The sequence below is a fragment of the Ochlerotatus camptorhynchus genome, unplaced genomic scaffold (assembly GCF_037179485.1).
Source record: "Ochlerotatus camptorhynchus isolate MF236.1 unplaced genomic scaffold, CSIRO-AGI_Acam_v1.1 ptg000274l, whole genome shotgun sequence".
Classification (NCBI taxonomy): Eukaryota; Metazoa; Arthropoda; class Insecta; order Diptera; family Culicidae; genus Ochlerotatus; species Ochlerotatus camptorhynchus.
In genome coordinates this window covers 6,165,363-6,188,729 of record NW_027040763.1, presented here as the reverse complement: position 1 = coordinate 6,188,729, position 23,367 = coordinate 6,165,363, and the positions used below count along the sequence as shown (strand labels likewise).

Genomic DNA, 23,367 nt, shown 5'->3' with positions numbered 1-23,367 from the left:
CTTGCATTGAAAATGTATTTCGTAAGAATTTGCGGATTTTCTGTTATTCTCCATACTGCAAAAATGATCTTACCAGCACTGGCGGGGCGACATCTCTTGACTTTTCGGTGTAACTACCACACAAATGATGTAATTGATGATGATGATGATATGATGTAATTAATTGTATTCATCTATATTAAAAATATCAAATAGTAATGAACTCGTGCACTTTTTTGCATTTAAAACTGCTTATCAGGAAGATAATGAATAGAAACTAAAATCTCCATACATTTTCAAACGGCTTCATATCACTCTTATAAATAAGTACGGACGATATCACAAATGGCGCAATTATATCCCGTATGGTTAGTACGATAGCCCGAATAGGTGGTTAAGCACTTTTCATGGTTATTTTGTATGCACTGTATTTGTAAAACAACAAAACATGATTAATTAAGAAAAAAATCGTCAATACAGAAAATACAGATTTTTTAATAGAGTGGATACAGATTTTTTATAAAACCACCTGGCAGCTCTGGTCCCAGCTGTCAAATTTCACGAAACCACCGCGCATCATTTTGAGTTTCGGTTCCTTGCATTTGGTGATATTTTGCGTAGTTTTCCCTAAAACAGTGCTCATTTCCTTGCCGGAAGCCACTACAATGGGTTCCAAAAAGCACAAGAAGCACAAATCCGAGCGAAAGGAACGCGAAGGTAAGTAGCTTTCGGCCACCGGCTGTTGGCTTTGTTTTGAATCCCTGTTTATGATGCTTCATTTGGCAGAGAAAGCGAATATGCTGCTGGATCGTCCGCCGAGTTTGAAGCTGATCCTGAAGGTTAGTGGCAACAATTCCACTCCCGAGCACGGAAATGATTCGCCGGCCTATGGGATCCAGCAGGATGCGAGCAACCCGGCGTTCTCCGGTGAATATTCCGGGGAGCGTCACAAGAAATCCAAGAAAAAGAAAAAGAAGAAGGACCGAGAGAAGAAGCACAAGCACCACAAAGAGAAACGTCGTCATCGGGATGATTCGAGTCAGGAGGATTTCAATAGCGTTGGTGATGAAAGTTCTCAGGCTCCTCCGGAAGGAAGTGCGTTTCTCACGGCACCGGTGGCGACTGTTCCGGTGAGTATTGGCAGTCCAGCGTCGCAGCCGGTGACAAAGCCATTCATTCCGATCAGGAGTCCCGAACCGGAACCGATACCGATTGTGCAACCGGTAACGCCGGCCACTCCTGCTACTCCTGCGATGTTTATGAGGGAGGATATCAATGCTCCTAGTTCAGTGACTACGGAAGACCCTGTTCAGAGCCCTGTCTCGGTACAGTCTACTTCGCGTCCGGGAAGCAAACTAGAATTCCACGATACCAGTTCGAATCAAGCCCCGAAAACGCCCGGCTCGGATTGTAGCGGCCGGGAACCACGGAGTTGCGTACTGAAATTGAAGCAAAGTCGCTCTCCGTTGGCTCGGTTGTTGGATCACTTGATGAAGGCGCTGGAGAAACGGGATCCGCATCAGTTCTTTGCCTGGCCAGTGACGGATGATATTGCGCCGGGTTACTCGTCAATCATCACTCGGCCGATGGATTTCAGCACCATAAGGCAGAAGATTGACGACAATGAGTATACATCGGTGTCGGAGTTCAGCGATGATTTCAAGCTGATGTGTGAGAATGCTATCAGGTAAGGGATTCTTTTGTGTTGTTGTTGGTTGTTATCATTTGTGATTTCTTGCAGGTACAATCATTCCGAGACGGTTTACCATAAAGCTGCTAAGAAACTTCTTCACGTTGGAGCGCGGCTTTTGCAACCGGAGAATTTGATGAGATCGCTGCGACCCTTGATGACTTTTATGCGGGAGCTCAACTCAAAGGAGCTTGGATTTGAGCTTCCTGCCTCGTCGGATAGTCAGGACAATGACCAACACACAATGGATTCAGCAGACGAAGCCGTTGCTGCAGCCGTTGACGAAGGCATCAATGCCCAGATCAACGCTCAACTCGAAGAGGAAGAAAAACGTAAGCAGATTCGTCTGGACAATAACCCACAATCAAAGTTTGAACCATTTGTTGATGATCTAATGGCAGAGGAAGTACTCCAACAGGTGCAAACTGCTGCACTGAACGCCAGGACAAAATTGATGAAGAAAAAGTCCGCCAACAAGATGGGATTCCTGCGGCAATCGAAAGACGGAACCACTTCGATGAACATCCTCTTGGACAATGAGAACAACACTCCGGAGAAGGTGGTTTCGTTGGAAGCATTCACCGGTAAGCTCCAGTACGGCACTGCGTTGCTGCAAGGATTCCGAGAAGATCGAAGGAATTACGCCAAAACTGTTAAGCCCCTGAGTTACGGTGCGTTCAGTTCTTTCGCTCCCATCTTCGACTCTCGATTCTCAAATCTCTCCAAAGAAGAATCTGAAATGGTGTTGAACACTTATGGTGATGAAACCGGCGCTGACTATGCCGAAAGCATTATGCGCTACACCAAGGATAGTCCATACGCCGGGGGAATCGCGCACAGTTTGCTAGACATTCTCACCAACGGTGAACATCGGAAATCCTTCGCCACCCTGTACGAGTCGGACATGCAACGTCAAGAGAAGGATGCAGTAAAGCATACATTCCCGGAATCCGTCGAGCGGGAGGAGGAACGTCAGAAACATTCCGACGTCAAAATCGATTTCAACAGCCTCCGGTCACTGTCCAGCCTCGGTGTGGACGTAGATTTTCTGGACGACCTCGAGGAGCAGCTTGAGTGTGTCAGTATGACCAAAACGCTCCAGCAGTCGTTGAATAACAATTCCAGCTTGATACAGAAGTTGCATCAGATTCAGACGGATCGCCTGTCCGCTCCCCTTCCGGCGCATCTTTCCTTTGTGCAACGAGCCGGCGAGAGTGAGATCGATCTGGCTGCCCAGATCACCAACAACCTGACGCATATTGCCAAGCAGCTACCGCCGGTGGCGATTGCGACACCGCACGGCCTGCGGAAGGCGATGGGGCTGAATAGTGGTGAGTACTGCTAGGTATTAAAAAAAAAAATGATTTTCAAAATTTTGCAAATTCAATCGTACTAGGTACTAGGTCTGATATCTAAATGTACCGAATTCCGCGCACATGAAGCATGCCACTTGAATTTTTTATAAAACTAGTTTGTTTATTTACTAGGCTCATTCGTGTGTGACACTTTGCGAAGCCAAAAATCAGTAATGCTTGAATTAAAATTTTAAACAGCAGTAGTTCTAGGTTAGTATTGGGTACCAACTACTCGTGGCAGGCTCGAGGTTAATGGGTAATAATTTCGATTGGAAGGAGCTAGGTAGGAAACTGGTTTCTGAAGCCTCCTTCATAACTCTCGGACGGTTGACCAAATCCTGGCTGGGCAGGGGCAAGTAGCACAGAAACAGAAGGATAATAAGACTGGGACACAATGGCTGGAAATTGTTTGGAAAGGAGGGGATGGTCACATCAAACAAACAAAGAAATTCGTAGATCGCCTGCATGTAGGGAAGATCACGGGTTCCCAATACATCTTTTACTACACGGAAGGGTTGTCTACCTCGAGTCACAAGGGTATACAACAGTCGTTCTCTGGAGGCGTCATTACACGGGCAATACCAAACTGCGTGATCGATGTCATCATAACCGGTTCTGCACCAACATATATTGCTGTCAACGAGGTTTATTCTGTAGAGATGTGCTTCTAGCGAGTAGTGGTCACGCGAATGAATCCCCGACTTACCTCCAGACCATTGAACCACGCTCTCGAAGAAACATTTGAAATAATGGCATGTCACCACCGCCCAAGAGAGTTACTTGTCTAATCGTTTTGCCAACTTAAAAGAGAACTCTGACGTACTAATGGGAAAAATTCATCATGTGAAATTCTTCTATCATAAATCTCGCCTTGTTGTGCGCCCACCTTTGCGAGAGAGTCTGCCTTCTGGGATTGAGCAATGTGAGGGGACCCATGCAAAGTTAATCATATATGATCTTTCGACCAGCAAACTCATCTGCTCCCTTACCTTTGAAAGGAAATAAGATGAGTGCCTTGTTTCATCGACCGAATAGCCTCAATCGAACTGAGACTATCCGAGAAGATGAAGTAATGGTCTCCCAATGGTCTCCCAATGCGAAGTTGATTGCTGCTAGCTCAGCAACATAAACGGAAGGTTCCTGAAGTTTCCGAAAGGCGGTTGAGTATTCATTGAAGACGCCGAAGCCAGTGGATCCATCAGTGAAAAATCTTCTATTGGAATTGACTTGTTGGTACTTTTCAATTGACCACTTTGTCAAGCAGTTTTGGCGTTCTACCAGCAATTTCACAACTGGCGTAACTGGACCAACTAATTTATATTTTTTATGAAACGCACACATTTTGGCTACTTTTCTCGTGGTTCTCAAAATAATGTTTTATTTCAAAGTTCGAGTGGTAGTAAACGTCATTTTAACTGCTTGAATGAAGTGGTTAATTATATAGTCGCTATATTCATAGTCTGGCGAATAGAATCTTGGGAACCAATTGAGCTGTCAAATAGCGGAACCAATCGAGCAAATCAAGACCAACAACAGAAAAGAGCACATCAGTTATTAAGAACAAAACTTCGGAACCCCTTTTCTCGTGACTCAGACTCGCCTACGCAAATTAATACCATCTTTGGGTTGGGGAAAGTTTCCCCTATCCGATAATGCTGGTAATTTGCGTTCGATTGGCGAGGAAAGAATAATCAACATTTGTTTATAAAAGTTGATATTACCTTTTCAATTGTTGGTCTGCAATATATTGAATTGGTTCCGCTTTTTGATAGATCGAAATTCTATCCGTCAGACTATGAATATAGCGACTATAGTTAATTATCCCTAAATGAAACAAACGGGATGGATCACGAACAGCATATATGATTATAACGTTGTCCAGAGCCTTGTTCAATTGATCCAGAGTGAAAAGCAAATATTATAAATATATGCTCCTGAAAAGACGCAACAGGTTGAACACGAAACTCTTGTTGAGGTTCAAAAAGGCGTTTCATTTTTCATAGTTCAATACCTATAACAGCTATACATTAGTAGGTATTATGCTTATTGTATGACCATTGTCCAGTCTTCCTTCTTACCATAGGCCATTGCTCGAACTTTTCTTTGTACCGGACCATCATCTTTTGCCCGAGCCCTGTTCCTCTTGTTTGGCTGCCAAATTCCATTTCCGCTTGAAATCCTTCAGGTCAATTGCAGTTCCAACCTTTTTCTTCAGTATGTGCTTCACAATTGACCAGTATTCCTCAATTGGCCTTAGTTCCGTTTGTATTGGCCGGATTCATCTCCTTGGGAAGCACTGTGACGCCATTTTCGCTGTACCACTGCTTGGCAAGGTTGCAAAGACTCATTTCAGCTAAACCAATGTTTTTCTAAATTATGAAATAATTAGATGCCATGATCAAATTTTGAATTGGTAGGATACAAGAAGAGGTTGCAAAGAATGTGTTTGACATATTGAACCTGTTTATTTCACTTCATGAGAGTCACAATCAGCGATTTTTCACTAACTCACTCACTCACTCACTCACTCACTCAGCGATCAGCAAATCGCTGATTGTGACTCATAGAAAGCAAAATTTACAGGTTTTATGTTTCCAACGCATACTTTTTAACCTCTTCTTGTAAGTTACAAGTAAAACATGCCATCATACCATCTTTTGGTTTTATTATTCCGAAAAACATTATTTTAGCTGAAATGAGTCTTTGCAACCTTGCTGCTTGGTGGTATTTGAGTAGTGGCAGCTTGCCAAGTCTGGCCAGACTAGGCAATCAAACCTCACGCCACTATAGAAAAGGCAGCAGTCTCTTCCGTAGGCACTTCTCCTGGTAAATTTTCTGGTTCATGGTCCCAGAAGTAACGAAAGTTTCGCAGATTGTTTGCCAGACAAGGAACTTTTTGGGAAATTTCGACTTATTTTTGATTTTAAATTCTTCTGCCCTCCCCATGGACATGGAGGTTGACGGCAGGCATGGAAAATCATTTGCATTCATTTCGTACATTCATTTACATTCATTTGCCTCTAACTTTTTTCTTCAACGGCATTCCGCAAAATGATGTAAAGAACTTTTGTAGGTTTTGTTATTAGCTACAACTTTTGTAAACAAGTCAAATCTGTATCTCTGATGCATGACGAAGCAGAGCGAACAGAGTCCACTACTGTTTTTCAGTGAATGTATTTTACATTCACTGAAAAACTGTAACAAGTTCTGCCCGCTCTAGTTCGTGATGCATAAGAGATACAGATTTGATTTATGAACAAAACTTGTAGTTTATTACAAAACCTATAAAAGCTCTATACATCATTTTGCAGAATGCTGTTGAAGAAAAAAGTTAGAAGCAAATGAATGTAAATGAATGTATGAAATGAATGCAAATGATTTTCCATGCCTGGTTGACGGCAGGGATGGAAAATCATTTACATTCATTTCGTGCATTCATTTACATTCATTTGCCTCTAACTTTTTTCATAAACCGAATACCGTAAAATGATGTATGAAGCTTTTGTAGCTTTTGATATCAACTACAACTTTTGTAAACTACTCAAATCTGAATCTCTTATGCATGACGAAATAGAGCTGGCAGAACATGTTATTGTTTTTCAGTGAATGCAATTTACATTCACTGAAAAACAACGGTGGGTTCTTATCGCTCTGATTCATCATGCATAAGAGATACAGATTTGAGTTGTTTACAAAAGATGTAGCCTACAAAAACTTCAAACACTATTTTACGAAATTCTGTTGGTAAAAAAAGTTAGAGGCAAATGAATGTAAATGAATGCACGATATGAATGTAAATGATTTTCCATCCCTGGTTGACGGTACTGAATCAAAGGGTTATGTCTAATTTCATTATATTTGCAACGATGATGATTTCCTATAGTGACACATATCACCTTCTTAATGCTTCAGTATGCCACAAACGATTAATTCTTGGTTGTTAATAGAACTTCCTTGATGAAATCGGCTGCTTCATGCAGACTGAGCAATTCTGATTATAGTATCAGATTTGTTCTGTATACAGAGGAACTGGGAGGGCTTATTAGAAACTTCTCACCAATAAAATTATGATCTTCTAGTAAATTTTGCATATAATTTTATTAATTTTTTTTTTATTTTATTTAAGCATATTATTTTTGTTACAGTCAATTAGCATTAGCATACAATACAAGAGTGCTCGTTTTTGCGTAAAATAATCACTATTTATTTTGTAATTACCTTTAATTCTTTTTTTGTTATCTGAATTTTTTTCTAGTTTGGTTAGAAGTTTCGAAGCTAACGCATGTCCACAGGCCTAATAGAAAGATAGGCAGAAAAAGTGTATCATGAAGAATGGTTGCATGCAGGGTTGCTTCCACTCACTTGCTGTAGATGAGTGATTTTCGGAGTTTTATTCGTTAGATGTTGTAATGGAAATTTGTGTTGCTGGACGGATCCCGGAGGAGGAGATTAGAGGGTGGGTGTTTGACGCATAGAGCCTGTCAATTTTGCTTTCAGAGTGTCGCAGTCAGCGGTTTTATAATTCATGAGCGCTCGCGATTCGTAGAACCGTTTTTTTTTAACTCTTTATTTGTTCCAAATTCAAAATAAATTACATTTCATTTTAACCTAGGTGCTCCAGTTACTGCAGTAACGTACCAGCCTTAATTGTTATGATATATATCTAAGTGTTTTTACATTGTTCATGTCTTGGCAATTCAGTATTTTAAACAGGTTTTTTAACCTGCATGTCAGTATAACAATTGATATCTTAAAACTAAAAACTAAAACTAAATCTTATCTAAGTATAAAGGGAATTAATCGTTGCAATTGAGGATTGCAACGATTTTTGCCTGAAATTATTAATTATTTTGTTGGACATTTGTTCTAAAGTCTCAACATTCGAAATTCTATGTACCTCGGTAGTACTGTACCAGGGAGGCAACTTCAAAATCATTTTCAGAACTTTGTTCTGAATCCTTTGAAGTGCTTTTTTCCTGGTAGTGCAACAACAAGACCATATTGGCACAGCGTAAAGCATGGCCGGTCTAAAAACTTGTTTAAATATTAGAAGTTTATTCGTTAGGCAAAGTTTGGATTTCCTGTTTATAAGAGGATACAAACATTGCCCTCAATGTGATCTTTAAAAGTTAATTTTTGGTCAAGTATTGATCCAAGATATTTCACTTGGTTTGACCAGGAAATAGGAACTCCGTTCATAGTGACTATGTGACTACTACTAGGTTTCAAAAACGAAGCTCTAGGCTTATGTGGAAATATTATAAGTTGAGTTTTGGAAGCGTTGGGAGGAATCTTCCATTTTTGTAAATAAAAAGAGAAAATACCTAAACTTTTCTGCAGTCTGCTGCAAATAACACGAAGACTTCTTCCTTTAGCGGAAATGCCTGTGTCATCAGCGAACAAAGATTTGTGGCACCCCTGAGGCAAATCAGGGAGGTCCGAAGTGAAAATGTCATACAATATAGGCCCAAGAATGCTACCCTGAGGAACTCCTGCACTAACAGGTAGTCGATTGGATTTGAAATTTTGGTAATTTACCTGCAGAGTTCTGTCAGTTAAATAATTCTGAACTAATTTAATAATATAAAGTGGAAAATTAAACTTTTTCAATTTAGCAATCCAACCTTCATGCCAAACACTGTCGAATGCTTTTTCTATGTCTAGAAGAGCAACTCCAGTTGAGAGGCCTTCAGATTTGTTTGAACGAATTAAATTGGTAACTCTTAAGAGTTGATGAGTAGTTGAATGCCCATGGCGAAATCTAAACTGCTCATCTGCAAAAATTGAGTTCGTATTGATGTGAAGCATCATTCTATTTAAAATTATCTTTTCAAAAAGTTTACTTATTGAAGAAAGCAAACTTATTGTACGGTAGCTAGAAGCTTCAGCTGGATTTTTATCCGGCTTCAAAATTGGAACAACTTTTGCATTTTTCCATTTATCAGGAAAGTATGCCAAATGGAAACATCTGTTAAATAATTTTACCAAGAAAGACAAGGAACTCTCTGGGAGTTTTTTGATGAGGATATAGAAAATACCATCATCACCTGGAGCTTTCATATTTTGAAACTTTTTAGTTATATACCTTACTTCGTCCAAATCAGTCCCCCAGGAATCATCAAAAATATTTTCCCGAGAGAAAATATTCAGAAAATCCCGAGCAACCTGATTCTCAATAGGACTAGTAAGACCCAAACTGAAATTATGGGAACTCTCGAATTGCTTAGCAAGTTTCTGAGCTTTTTCCAAATTTGTGATCAAAATTTTACCACCTTCTTTAAGCGCTGGAATAGGCTTGTGAGGTTTTTTCAAAATTTTTGTGAGTTTCCAAAAGGGTTTGGAACTCGGGTCTTATTTAGAAATATTATTTTCAAAAGTTATGTTCCTCAGGGCAGAGAGTCGCTTTTTAATTTGTTTTTGCAAATCCCCCCAGATAACCTTCATGGCAGGATCGCGTGTTCTTTGATATTGTCTCCTACGGACATTTTTAAGACGGATCAAGAGCTGAAGATCGTCGTCTATTATAATTGAATCGAATTTAACCTCGCATTTTGGTACTGAGGCAGCTCTTGCTTCAACTATAGAAGTTGTCAGAGATTCAAGAGCATCATTAATTTCATCTATGGTTTGCAAATGAATGTTTTTATCGGAAGTTATATTCCATAAATGTTCGATATTGCTCCCAATCAGCCCTATGGTAATAGAAAGTAGAGCTGTTGGGATTAGAAATTATTTCTTGGGATATTTCAAAAGTTACTGGAAGGTGATCAGAACCGAAGTCAGCATGGGTAACCAATTGGCTACAAAGATGACATGAATCAGTTAAGACCAAATCAATAGTGGAGGGATTTCTTGCAGAAGAAAAGCATGTTGGGCTGTTTGGATATTGAATAGTGTAATAACCTGCAGAAAAATCATCAAACAGAATATTACCATTGGAATTGCTTTGAGCATTATTCCATGAGCGGTGTTTTGCATTAAAATCACCAATAATAAAGAATTTAGACCTATGACGGGTAAGTTTCTGAAGGTCAACCTTGAGAAAATTCTTTTGCTGACCTACGCATTGGAATGGTAAAAAGGCAGCTATAAACGTAAGTTGTCCAAATTTTGTTTCAACAGAAACTCCCAAAGTTTCAAAAAATTTGGTTTCAAATGAAGAAAGAATTTTATGTTTGATTCGTCTATGAACAATGATGGCAACGCCACCACAGGGTCCATCAAGACGATCATTTCTATAAATCAAGTAATTTGCGTCCTTCTTAACCTTATGGTCAGGTTTAAGGAACGTTTCAGTTATAACGGCAATATGCACGTTATGAACTCTCAAAAAGTTAAATAGCTCGTCTTCATTATCTTTAAGAGATCGAGCATTCCAATTTACAATATTTAATGCTTTAAAATCCATTACTGAATTTTAAAGTCATGACAATATTATTTGCAAATTTTACTCCAGTTTGAATAGCATCAAACATGGAGTTAGATTTAAGCATATCAGAAATCATGTCAATTAATGATTTCTGTAAAAATTCCATTTTAGGGGCAGTAATGCTTCCTAAGTCAAAATTATCAAAATTTCCGTTAGAATTACTTTGGTTAGTATTTTGATTTCTACCCGCTGCAATAGCAGCATAGGTAGCTCCATTAACTCGCTGAACATTGTTAGCAGCGAGGGGAGTAGGTACAGATGAAACATTTGAAGCAGGGGAGATATTTGTACCTACGGGTACGAATGTAGAATTTGTTTCTCGCTGACCGTTGTTAACAGCAGAGGAATTTGTACCTGGTCGGAAACGTTGAGCGTTTCCTACCTGTCGCTTAGAACGAGATTGTAGGATCGCTTTGCGAGTCTTACATTCCCAAAAATTGGATTTGTGGTTTTCACCACAATTTGAACATTTAAATTTCTTAGGATCTTCCTTCACAGGACAGTCGTCTTTTGCGTGAGAGGAATCACCACAATTCATGCATTTAGCTGGCATGTAGCAATTTTTAGTTCCGTGGCCCCAACCCTGGCACTTACGGCACTGAGTGAGGTTTTGGAAATTTCCTCCAGTCTTCCTGAAGTGTTCCCACTTCACTCGGACATGGAGCATAAGGCTAGCTTTTTCTAAGGCCTTAAGGTTGTTTAGTTCACTAGACTTGAAGTGAACTAAATAAAAATCATTAGAAATCCCGTTGCGCGCATCGCCAGGACGGGATTTCATTTTCATTTTGATTACTTGGAGTGGCACAACTCCAAGTAATTTCATGACAACCTTGAACACACGTTCAGTTTTGGTGTCGTAAGTAAAAAATTTATGCTGCTTCTCAGTAAGATACTTGAGAAGACATTTAAATCCGTCCAAGGTTTCAGCCAATACACGGCATTCACCCCGACGTCCAATTTGTAGTGAAAACTTAACTTTCACGAAATTCAAAAGTTCCATGCGAAGAGCATGGAAATCGGTAGTGGTTATCACAATAGGGGGAATCTTTTCCTTCTTGGCATTAAGCCGGGAAAGTTTACTAGAATTTTTCTTGGATGATGGATCATTCTCATCATCCGTGAGCAAATCAAATTGATTACTCAAATTAATTTCATCAGAAGGGGGGTCAAGAGTTTGCCCCTTTCTTTTGCGTTTAGGCGCCATGGCGGCAGTAAATTTTTATCTAAATCGACTTCCAAGCAGATTACTATAAGAATCTGAAGGATCGAAGAGGAATTTTCCAAATCGATATCCAAGAAGGATTACCTCGGGTAGGGTCCAAACAAGGATCGAAGAGGAATAAGAGTTGAACAAGGTAGAAATTTTTTTTACAGGTTGAGCACTGAAAAGTGCTGTTTAAATTTGTTGCAGCTTTAGGTAGTAGTAACACGGCAAGAGAGCACGATGCGGACTGCTGATTCGTAGAACCGTTGATTGTGACTGCAAGTGGATTTGGCGGGTTTTGTGAGTCGGACGTTGTTTTTTGGCCTCTTCTTGTGTCTAACATGTGCAGAGTGTCATTATAGGGTCTAATGGTTTTGAGATTCCTGGTTGCGTGAAATATATGTGTGAGAATATCTTTTTGAGATTTTAGTAGTCACGTTCTGTTTGTAGTTTATATTTTATTTCTTTCATGTAATTATCATAAATAATAGTTATTCAATAATAGATAATTCATCCATATATTCAATAATAAATTTACGGATGACTATAATTTGGATACCTAATAATTGGACAGAATCAGTAGCAAGAATAGGTTGCGGAGTGTTCGCCTTCGAAAATTTCGATACGTTTTTCAGCGTTGTAGTTTTGGTTTTCATCAGTGATCCGGCACTGGTTGTGCTATTTAGCTTTTAGCCCAACTTTGCTTCTACGAATCCACAAAAGACATTGAATTAAAGGTGGATTCTGGTACGGAATTACAGGCTGCTATTTTGAGCAACTTATCGTCATAAAATTAAAAATTACACGCTCAAAGCGCTTCATAAAGGAATTCCGTTAAGAGCAGGGTGTCTACTACCTGGAAAAACCTGGAAAATCGGGAATTTTACTTTTTCTGGAAAAACCTGGAATATTCAGGGAATTTTGGTTCCACTCAGGGAATTTTCCAATTATCACTTCATTCGCAATTCAAAAGAAGTTTTTCGTTCAGTTTCTCGAAACGTTTCTTAAGGGCACTGAACTTGACAAGCATCTGACAGCTAAGACAACGTGTGCGAACGAGACAAGTTCATTCAGAGAGTCTTGTCACGCTCGCTCTTCGCTGATTTGTATGTGGAGGATCAAAATCGTCGTAAAAAGGAAACAGTCGAAGAAGAGAGACTGGCAACCGTCATGTATTGTATAAGAATAAGCATGCCAGACAGCAGGTCTGAGAGCCTACATAGATTTTTTTTTTTGAGCTTCAGAGAGGGTCGGAGAGCTACTGAGAAATGCGTTGAGTTTCAGGGTAGTTCGTAGATCTTGAGAACAGAACTACAAACAAATTAAAAGTAATTAATAGAAATTCATAAAAACAAAATCACAACAGATGTCGTAGATCTTCAGATCAATGTTCAAGAAATTTTCAAAACTTCAAGCAAGCAAAAATAATTTCAAATCAATTTGTTAAACTATAAGCGAAATTTTGCAAATCTTCAGGGAAATTCGCATAACTTTAGACAAGTCCAAGAATCTACAGTGAAATATAAAGTATTTCACAGAAGTTTGGAGATCCTCGAAACATTATTCAACATCAGAAAAGTTCGTAGATCTTCAGAACAAAGCTACAGAACTTTGAAAAAAAAAATTACAGGACTTCTGAAAAAATCACAAGAATCTCAGAAATGTTATTGGATCTTCAGTAAAAATTGCAGAACTTCAGGGAAGTTCGGCAATTTAAAAAAAATATTTACACGATTTCAGAAAAATTTGTAGATTCTGAGAGAGACATTTAAAACTTCAAGGAAGCTCAAATATTTTCAGATAAATTTTGACAACTTTAGGTAATCTTCAAGGAAATTTTCAAATCTTCAGGGTAACCCGATAGGAATTAACAAAACATCAGAGAAGTTTGAAGATCTACTGAGAAATTTATTGAGCCTCAAGTTTTTTTTTATGTAGATTTTGGGAAGCTACGGAGCTTAAGACAACTTTACAGAACTTTAAAGATATTTGCAGGAATTTGACAGAAAGTTTCACATAAATTGTGAGATCTTCAGAAAAATTCGTTAAATGTCAGAAAAGCACCTCAATTCCAAAAACAAATCGCAGCGAAGTACAAAAGTACAATATTTTGCAGAACTCCATGGAAGTCGGAAATAGATAGATCTAAAGAACTTCAGATAAGTCCGTAGACCTTAAAAGAAGTCTGTAGAACGTCAGAACGTTCGTACGTTTTTAGAAAAAAATTCAAAACTTCAGCAAAACTAACAGATCTTCGGGAAAGTTCGCCGATCTTTAGATCAAGAATCCACAAAGAAATTTAAAGAACTTTAAAAAAGTTCGGAGATCTACTGTAAAATTTATTGAACTTCAGGGCAGTTCGTAGATCTTTAGAGCAGAAATACAGTACCTTAGAAAACATTACAGAATTTGAAATAAATTTTAGGAACTTCAGAAAAGTTCAGAGGGTAGATCGTAAATCTACTCAAAAATTAGCAGATGTTTAAATAAATTTTCAGAATTTTACTGCGGTTCTTGGATTTTGAGAGACATTCACAGAACTTCAGGTATGTTCGCTGATCTTAAGAGATATTTGCACAGCTTGAGAAAAATTAGAAAAACTTCAGAATACTTCCTAAAACTTCCGGAAAGCTCAAAAATTTCTAGATAATCTTTTAATTCTTTAGAAAATTGTATAGATGTTCAGAGATATTTGCAGATATTCATTGAATCATGAAAATCTGCCGGAAAAATTCCAGATTTTTCGAGAAGTTTGTAGATTATTAGAAATTTTGTGAACATCAGAGATAATTGTCGATCTTCAAGGATCTTAAATCTTCAGGGATTCAGAAACTTTGTAGATTCTTAGGAAAGTTTGCAGAACTTCTGAACAACACACACTACCGAGAAATTTGCAGATCATCAGGAAAGATTGTTGATCTTTAAAGGTAATTTACCGGAGAACAGAAACAAAACTTCAGGGACGTCAAAAGGTTTGAAGACCTTGCAGAATTGCGTTGTTAACAGAAATTTTCAGAACTCAAGGAATCATGTAGATCTAGTGAGAACTTTTCCCACCAGCTTGTCTAAAGTTGGTATCGACATCCTGGCGAAGTTTTGAAATCCATTTTCATCTTCATATCGCAGCTCTTGAAGGACAAGATGAACCAGATCCCTGCCGGTGTTCCTCCTGAGCAACCATTTCTTACTCCACAAAGTTCACCTTCTCCTTCTCATTTTATTTAAAATAATAAAATCAAATAGGGTAAATGTTGGCTTCGGCACCCATTGACTGTTTTCGGCAACCTAAATTTAAACGTTAATTTCACTATGTTTTCCTATCAACGCACTTCCCTGAATATGTCCAAACGATTGTTTAGCCTTTCAGCTTCAATCTGATTATATTTGAACGATCGAGCAATCCAGTAATGCTACATTTTTCTTCAAATAAAGCATACGCACTACAAAATGGGGTTGATTTCGAGTTGCCGATAATAGAACAGCTGGTTAACACGCAGTTCTAATGGGAAGGTTGCCGAAGAAAAAGAGGCTGCCGACAATAGTCACACTCACCTGAGAAGTTTGGAGCGTTGTAAAAACGCTTTCAAAACGTTTTGAAAAATTCTGTCGATTGGAATGGATAGAGAAGCAAGCAGCAGATGAATGTAAACAAACAGACACATCATATATGTGCGTGACGCTGAGAAAATGCTAGTAGAAGTGCAGACGCTGTTTAGATTGACGAGAATACGTAAATTCCCCTACGTCTACCGAAACTAGAGCAATTTTCCGGTAATTCATGATGGAAGAATTTACTTTTGATTCCTGATACAGTTTTGTTTTGAAATCTAAATTGACAGTTCTTTTGACATATGCAGGCAGTGTGAACACCAGCAAACACCCCCCGTTCGACAAAGTGTGTCGAAAGTAAATTTGAGCAGATTTTTCATTATGGCGGCGGTCAAAATCAGACCAAGAAATCAGATAGTCTAAACGGACCTTAAGAGATTGTAGACATGTGAAACCATGATTTATTCTGTCTTGATCTTCCAAACAGAGTTGGACTCAAACATATTATTAAAATAATATTTTGTTTTTGAAAGCATATTGTTATCAAATTTTGATATATCGTTTTATCGAATAGTATAGACAGGTTTCTTGCTTGTATTTATATTCTTGAATTAAAAAATACTACACAAATACCAAAAAAGAATGTAATATTGATTGACGTAATGCATGCTACTGTATGAATAACTAATGTGATTGCAAAAACCAAATACAATATTACACCCATGGATATAATTTCTTTTCGCAAATTATGTGTAGGATAAATGCACCAATAGTGGAGGTACTAGAGTGCAATGTGTTCCTATGGTGGCTTATAGAGTCTCCCTAAGCCGCTGTAGAAGTACATTGTCCTAACGTACCTCCACTATTGGTGCATTTACTAAACATAAATTGTAAAAATTAATATTAAACAACCTATGTGCATCTGTTCTGCTGTAATATTCAATAACTTTTTTGCTGTGCCGAGTTAAAAGTACCAACGCCCAAGTTTGAAGAATCGAAAATAACATAAATCAATAAGTACATAAAAGGAATTCCAGATGGATAAATAGATAAAATAATAATATGTATAATTTGTATGCACCTGGAATTTTTTTCATTCGACCTGGAAAAACCTGGAAAACTCAGCGAATTTGATTCCTTGGATTGAGTAGACACCCTGCTTATGGATTTTTCCGAACTTCAGAGAAGTCTTCAATACTCTTGAGAAGTCCTCTGAACTTAACATAGTTCTCCAAGCTCAAAAAAGTTCCTAGAACTTCCGAGAAGTCGATTGAACTACAGGTATTCCTACGAAATTTATGGGAACTCTCCAAACTTAGGGGAATTCCCAAGAAATTAAGGATAGACCCACAAACTTTTGGAAAACCCTTCGATATTTAAAGCCTCATGATCTTCAGGGAAGCTCTTCTAAATTTAGGGTTCTCATATATTCAGTTAAGTCCTTCAAACTTCAGGGAAGTCCTCAGATCTTCGAGAAAGTTCTTCAAACTTTAAGGAAGTCTTACGAACTTCTGAGAATTTCTACGAACTTCGTGGTACTTCTACGATATTTAAGAAATTCCTATGAATTTCAAAAAACTCCGAACCTCAGGGAAGTCCTAAGATCTTAAAAAAAGTCCTTCAAACTTCGGGGAAGTTCCATGAAATGAACCCTTCAGGAAAGACCTTAACGGTTCAGGGAAGTTCTACGAACTTTACAGAGTTTCTATGAACTTCAGCAGTCAGTCTTTTTAATAATAAGAGTTATCAAACAAGCGTTGTTTATGAAATCTTTTAATCATATGATTTTGAAATCATGTTGTAATCAAAATTCCGCTAAATAAAATCCTTGACAATTTGCGGCAAATTTAAACAAACTGGAAATCCGTAAAAATGTTAGAAGCAAAGGTTTGTTTAAAGAGTCCTCATTCATATCACGCTTCGCAATTTCACCTTGAGATAAACTACCCCGTTGGCTAAAAATCTCAATAATAAAGTTAAAAAATCGCAGTTTCAAAAACAGAAATCTAAAGATTTAGGGGCTTATAGATATAAATAGCTCATTCTACGGGCTATCGCAAATTTTGCAGTGTCAATCGTAATTAATCCTGTAAGCAAAGATGTTTTCGCAAAAACATGAGTGAAAACGCTATGCTATTATAGTTTTAGCACATAGAACGAAAATAGGCGCCATGATACGACGAAGTAGTGCGGCTCCCTACTAGCTTCTTTACACAGCAAACAATCAGATAAAGATTTCACGGGCATTCACAAGAACCTTAATACCTATTTTCGTTAGTGAAATTCCGCATTGCGCGAAGAATGATGGTACAAGGATTCACTTGATTTTTTTTCTATTAAACATTGTTTTTAAAATACATGGTTTTTAAAACCAGGAAATTTTTAAATCATTGACCAGGAAAACCAGGAAAAAACCAGGAATTTCAAAATGGAAGTTCACTTGCCACCCTGATTTCAGTGGTAGTAAACGTCATTTTAACTGTTCGAATGAAGTGGTTAATTATCCCTATATGAAACAAAACGATGGATCACGAACAGCATATATGCTTCTAACGTTGTCCAGAGCCTTGTTCAATTGATCCAGAGTGAAAAGCAAATATTATAAATTAGCAATATATGCTCCTGAAAAGACGCAACAGGTTGAACACGAAACTCTTGTTGAGGTTCAAAATAGCGTTTCATTTTTCATAGTTCAATACCTATAACAGCTATACATTAGTAGGTATTATGCTTATTGTATGACCATTGTTTCAGTCTTCCTTTTTACCATAGGCCATTGCTCGAACTTTTCTTCGTGCCGGACCATCATCTTTTGCCCGAGCCCTGTTCCTCATGTTTGGCTGCCTAGTTTCATTTTCCGCTTGAAATCCTTCAGGTCAATTGTAGTTCCAACCTTTTTCTTCAGTATGTGCTTCACAATTGACCAGTATTCCTCAATTGGCCTTAGTTCCGTTTGTATTGGCCGGATTCATCTCCTTGGGAACCACTGTGACGCCATTTTCGCTGTACCACTGCTTGGTGGAATTTGAGTAGTGGCAGCTTGCCAAGTCTGGCCAGACTAGGCAATCAAACCAAACTCCAGAATAGGCAGCAGTCTCTTCCGTAGGCACTCCTCCTGGTAAATTTGCTGGTTCATGGTCCCAGAAGTAACGAAAGTTTCGCTTTTCAGCCCACAACTGCAGATTGCTTGCCAGACAAGGAACTTTTTGGGGAATTTCGACTTCTTTTTGATTTTAAATTCTTCTGTTAACCGAGTTATAAAATTCCTGCTCAGCAATGTGATCGAAAATTGCCAGGAGCGGATAGAATGGGATTTTCGTTTCAAACGCGCATGATCGAATCGCGACGTGCTTGCTCCGTCGCCATGATGGAAACAAATGAACTTATCCTGACAACTTGGGAATGCGGACTCACTCAATATGCTTGTCACTTGGGAGCCAATCTGCCGTCTGGATGACGTCGCGGATGTCTTCCACCGTGGATCTGCCCTTACGGAACCCGTACTGGCTGCTTGACCTTCAGTGTAAGCCGACAACCTGTTGAGGATGACCCTCTCAAGCAGTTTACCAGTGGTATTCAGCAAACAAATGGGCCTGTATGCTGACGGGTCCCCAGGGGGTTTTCCTGGCTTCGGGAGCAGCACCAGCCTCTGCCGCTTCCACGCATCTGGGAAGATGCCTACGTCCAGACAGGTCTGAAAAACAGAACGGAACATGTCTGGATTTTCCGCAATGGCCGCCCTCAGAGCCACAACAGGGATCCCATCTGGGCCCGGGGCCTTGCCCACCACCAGCGACTTGGCAATATCGCTCAGTTCCCAACAATCGACGCCAGCATCGCTGGCGATCTCTCCGGGGGTGCCGCCACGCCGCGGGTCTTGGCCATGCCCACTTTGTAGACATCCCCCCATGGGTTCGTGTTGGCGCTTTGGCATAAGCGTCAAAGCACGCACGCTTGCGTCTGGCGATCTCTTTACTGAGGGCCGCCTTAAACGCTCGAAGAGCGACGCGGCATTCCTCTCGAGATTCAGTCGTACGAGCTCGTTGCATCCTCCTTCTCGCATGGTGGCAAGACGCCCTGAGGATAGCAATCGACTAACTCCACCAGTACACCGGTCTATGGCCATGCCTGGGATAGGCTCTCCTAGGCATAGTTGTATCGCACGCCCTTGTCAGCGATGCTACCAGTTGTTCCCCCGTCAGATCCGGGGTTATTCGCTCCCGCCTCAGAACGACGCAGGAAGAATTCCCTCCTGCCACTCGCCTCTCACCTAGCCCCACACTGCAGCGGATCGCCTGATGGTCACTATGGGTGTAACCCTCATCGACCCTCCAGTGTAGGTTGCCCTCCAAACACGGGCTGCAGTACGTCACATTAATGACGGATTCTGCACCATTCCTTCTGTAGGTACTGACCGAGCTGGTGTTGGCTAGTACAACATCCAGTTTGGTCATTGCCTCCAGTAGGATGCATCCTCTCTGGTTGGTGTGGTGGCTACCACACTCCACCGCCCATGCGTTTAAGTCGCCCGCAATGACCACCGGTCTTAGGCCGACAAGTACCGCAGTGAGTCTGTCCCCCATCTGCGAGAACTGCTCGATAGACCACCTGGGCGGAGCATAACAGCTACTTAGATATACTCCATTAACCCTGGCGATCACGAATTCCTCGCTCGAGTTGGACACGACTACCTCCTGAACGGGGAAGCTCCCCATCGTGCATATCACCGCCATCCCAACTGCGTCCGTGACCCAATTCCCGTTGCCGCATGGGACACGGTACGGGTCGGAGATGATTGCGACATCCACTCCCCATTCCGCTGCCGATTGCCACAACAGTTGCTGGGCAGCCGAGCAATGGTTCAGGTTCAACTGCGCTACCTCGAACATGGCTGAGCATTGCTCTTCCTGCCATGTGGTTGGTAGGGGATTTCCCCTTCTCCTTATGGCCCTCCGAGCCGCACCATCTGCACAGCTTGCTCCTGTCGGTGTTCTTACAGTCCCGAGCCACATGGCTCTGACCGAAGCACCTGAAGCAAGCCATAACTGGTCGGGGGATGCTCACTGGGCAAACCGACTAGCCCATTCGTACCCTCCCTGTGGCTGCCGCCTTCCTGGCATCAGCTGCCGGGAGCTTGACGGTAGCCACCTGGGTGGAGAACAGTCCCTTCCTCAAGGTAACCGCTGTTGGCGGTACCTCGATTTGGCACTGCTCCCTGAGCGCCTTGGCTAGTTCGGTTGCCTCTGTCACTTCATCCAAGTCCTTAACTTGGATGGTGATCGTCGTTTGCCAGTTTCTGGTACGTCGGTCCCTGGTCTCTAGCGCCACGCTTAAGCACCAGGAGCATCTCGCCAGTACGATTGCGCCTGATGTTCCTCACGTTATTGCCCATCTCCACAAGACGCTCGTTAGCTCTCACCTTCCTCAAGACTTCCGCGTATTTCGACGCTTCCGTCTTGATGATGAGAGCCTCGCCCATCGTGCTGTGTTTGTTCCGGCCAGTACTGCTCTTAGGGGCAGTCTTATCCGGCGGATTCGGGGGTTTCGGCGGCTTCGCTGGAGCGCCCTTGTTGCCACCCTGCTTAGAACTACTTTTCTCAATCGCTTTATTGCCTATTGTAGGCCACTTCTGCGGCTCGTCCACTGCTGCCATGGACTGCTCAACCACGGCCACACACTCTACCTGCGCTGAGACTTTCCGTCTCTTAGGGTGTGCCGCACCCTTTACTGGCGAGGGCCGGTCGCGCTTCTGCCCTTGTGTCACGGCAAAGTGGAGGGCCTCGCTGCTCATCGTACTGTTGCCTGCGAAGTTGAAGGCGTCCGTCTGGGTAGACTTCGGTTCCTTCTTCTCCGCCTTCTCGCCGACTTCCAGTCGCTTTTTTAGCCGCTTGTGGTCTTCTTGGGCCTTGTCCACCGTTGCGCGGAGCTGTCGCAAGGTCTGCTTGAGGTCCTTTGCGATATTGTTCCGCGTGCTGGTGAACTCGATGATCGTATCGAGCTGACCCGCGATAGCCAGTATCCTAGGGAGGGCTCCAAAGCCATTCATGGCTTTTATTAGCCTGGGCCCATCCATGGGTTGTTCCTCTGGCTGTCCGCCGGTCTCATCGGTTGGTTCTGCGTCCGGCAGAGGTTTCGGCCGCTTGGTGTCCTTGTTCAAGTCCTTGTTCGAGTCACTGGGTGGGGGAGATCTCGTAAGACCACCCTTCTAAAATTTCATACTTTACCCATTGAGTATTGATTAATCGCAAAACAAATTGTGACCGAGCGCGGACTTGAGGTTACGAGACTATTAAATAATCTCGGTTCTTTTTAGGATTATATATGAAAAATTCAAATTTGGCCAATGTCCACCGAAAAAAAATAAAACTACTTTATGACTTAAAGTGCAATGAATGAGCGTTAGTTTCGGGATCATTCAAGAGTTAAGACCCAAGCGCAATGACAGCGGAAGCGGAACGGCAGAGGCAGCGGAAAAGCCCGATCTGAGTAAGCCTACTTGTCAGATTGAAAACTAGTTAGAATCAAATCGACTTCGGTTAGTCATATTGACGTCATTTGTGACAACTGTCAAACTTGCCGTTTCCGTTCCGCTTCCGCCCACATTGCGTTTGAGCCTTTAGAGTTATGTTAGTTTTGATCCGTAATCAGCCCTGCCGGTCTTAGTTGCAGTTACAGAGAGTTGTTGTTATATGCAAATGCAAAATAAAACTTGACAAATCATCGTCAATCTCTTTATTCTTGGGCGGGACCTGACGATGTGAATCTGTTTTTTTGCCTTTGATTTGTTTTCCGTCGATCTTGTTTTCCGTGCTGAGCACCAATGCTACCGACGCCAGGGAGGCAGCTCCCACACCAGGACCCTACCTATCGACCCATCAACTCATGAACCTGGGAACAACAGCTTTACTTCCCTTCGGTAGGATGGCGTCATCAGAGATGTTATGGCTCAGAACATCCCGGCGGCGCCGACTGGGATTGAACCCAGGCCTGCTGCTGGGGTGAGAGGTAATCACACTTACCATTACACCACCGGCGCCGCTAATGTGAATCTGATTCAAGCCTATCTGAACTAATAAATGGAAACCATAACATGGGTTACGCTCCCCCCCTAAGCGGGCCCTCCGCATCCTATCTCTGTCTTATCTCAAATACCAAATGCCAATGGTTTGAATGTATCAATATATAAATTGGAAATGACGTTCAATCAAATAAACCCATACCCCACTCACTTGGCCAGGCTTCAGAATCGTCCAGTGGGCAGTGCGCTCTACACTCTAAGTTCCATTTCTTTCAAATTCACCCCAAATTTGATATTTTACCCCTTTGAGTGTTGATTAATCTCAATGAAACATTGTGACTGAGCACGGACTTGAGGTTACTAGAGTATTAAATAATCTAGGTCCTGTTTAGGATTATAACTGAAAAATCAAATTCTGGTCAACGCCCACCAATTATACATTAGCGTACTGTGTTGTCAAATAATATTTAATATTGGATAAAAAAGGGACCCTCAAACCACCCCGTATGCTCATTATTCCCCTTCGCCTCATGATTGTATATTGCCCGCCATCTGTTTTGTCCTTTTTTTTATATATAATCAATTTTGTTCCATTCCTTGCAGTTGGCTTAGAAATGTTCCATTCCCCTCCGATTGGCATAATCAATCCCCAGCCGAATGCAGGAGCTGCTCAGCTCAACGCCGGTACCAACAATCCTTCAAATGGTAAATATCTTCCAACGTACCTCGTTCAAATTCTAACGATGCTAACAACCCAACTTTTACCTTCTTCATCAGCCGACATCATTGACACCACCCCGATGGATATGGACCTAGAACCGGAAACGATAACCCACCACCACCATCCGAATGCCAACCCATCGCAGGTGGACATCGATAGTGAGCTTCGCGAGCTTCTCAACACCAGCAGCTCGAACGGGGACACCGGGGTCGTCGTCGTCGGAGCGGAACCGGACGCCAGCATCGAACAGATGCTGATGGATTGAATTCTAATGCTGCATGTAGTACCTAAGTTTTTCATTTGCATTTGTGTTTTACACCTAACAAAGACGAATCCGGTCTTATCTGCTTGAATAATAAGAAGGTATTAATTCCAAAAGCAAAAACTTCTACGTCAACGTTCGCCTCGATGACCCGAAGCAT

The 23,367-nt window shown here is 41.2% G+C and overlaps 1 protein-coding gene across 1 annotated transcript; it reads left to right on the top strand.

The window, feature by feature from the left end:
• Nucleotides 1-562: 562 nt before the first annotated feature.
• Nucleotides 563-23,288, top strand: Brd7-9 (Bromodomain containing 7/9). Its single transcript, XM_065227492.1, has 5 exons — nt 563-696; nt 766-1,666; nt 1,721-3,000; nt 22,828-22,929; nt 23,002-23,288. Exons 1-5 carry the CDS (start codon nt 645-647, stop codon nt 23,208-23,210), a joined length of 2,544 nt encoding a protein of 847 aa, XP_065083564.1. The 5' UTR covers nt 563-644; the 3' UTR covers nt 23,211-23,288.
• Nucleotides 23,289-23,367: the final 79 nt, after the last annotated feature.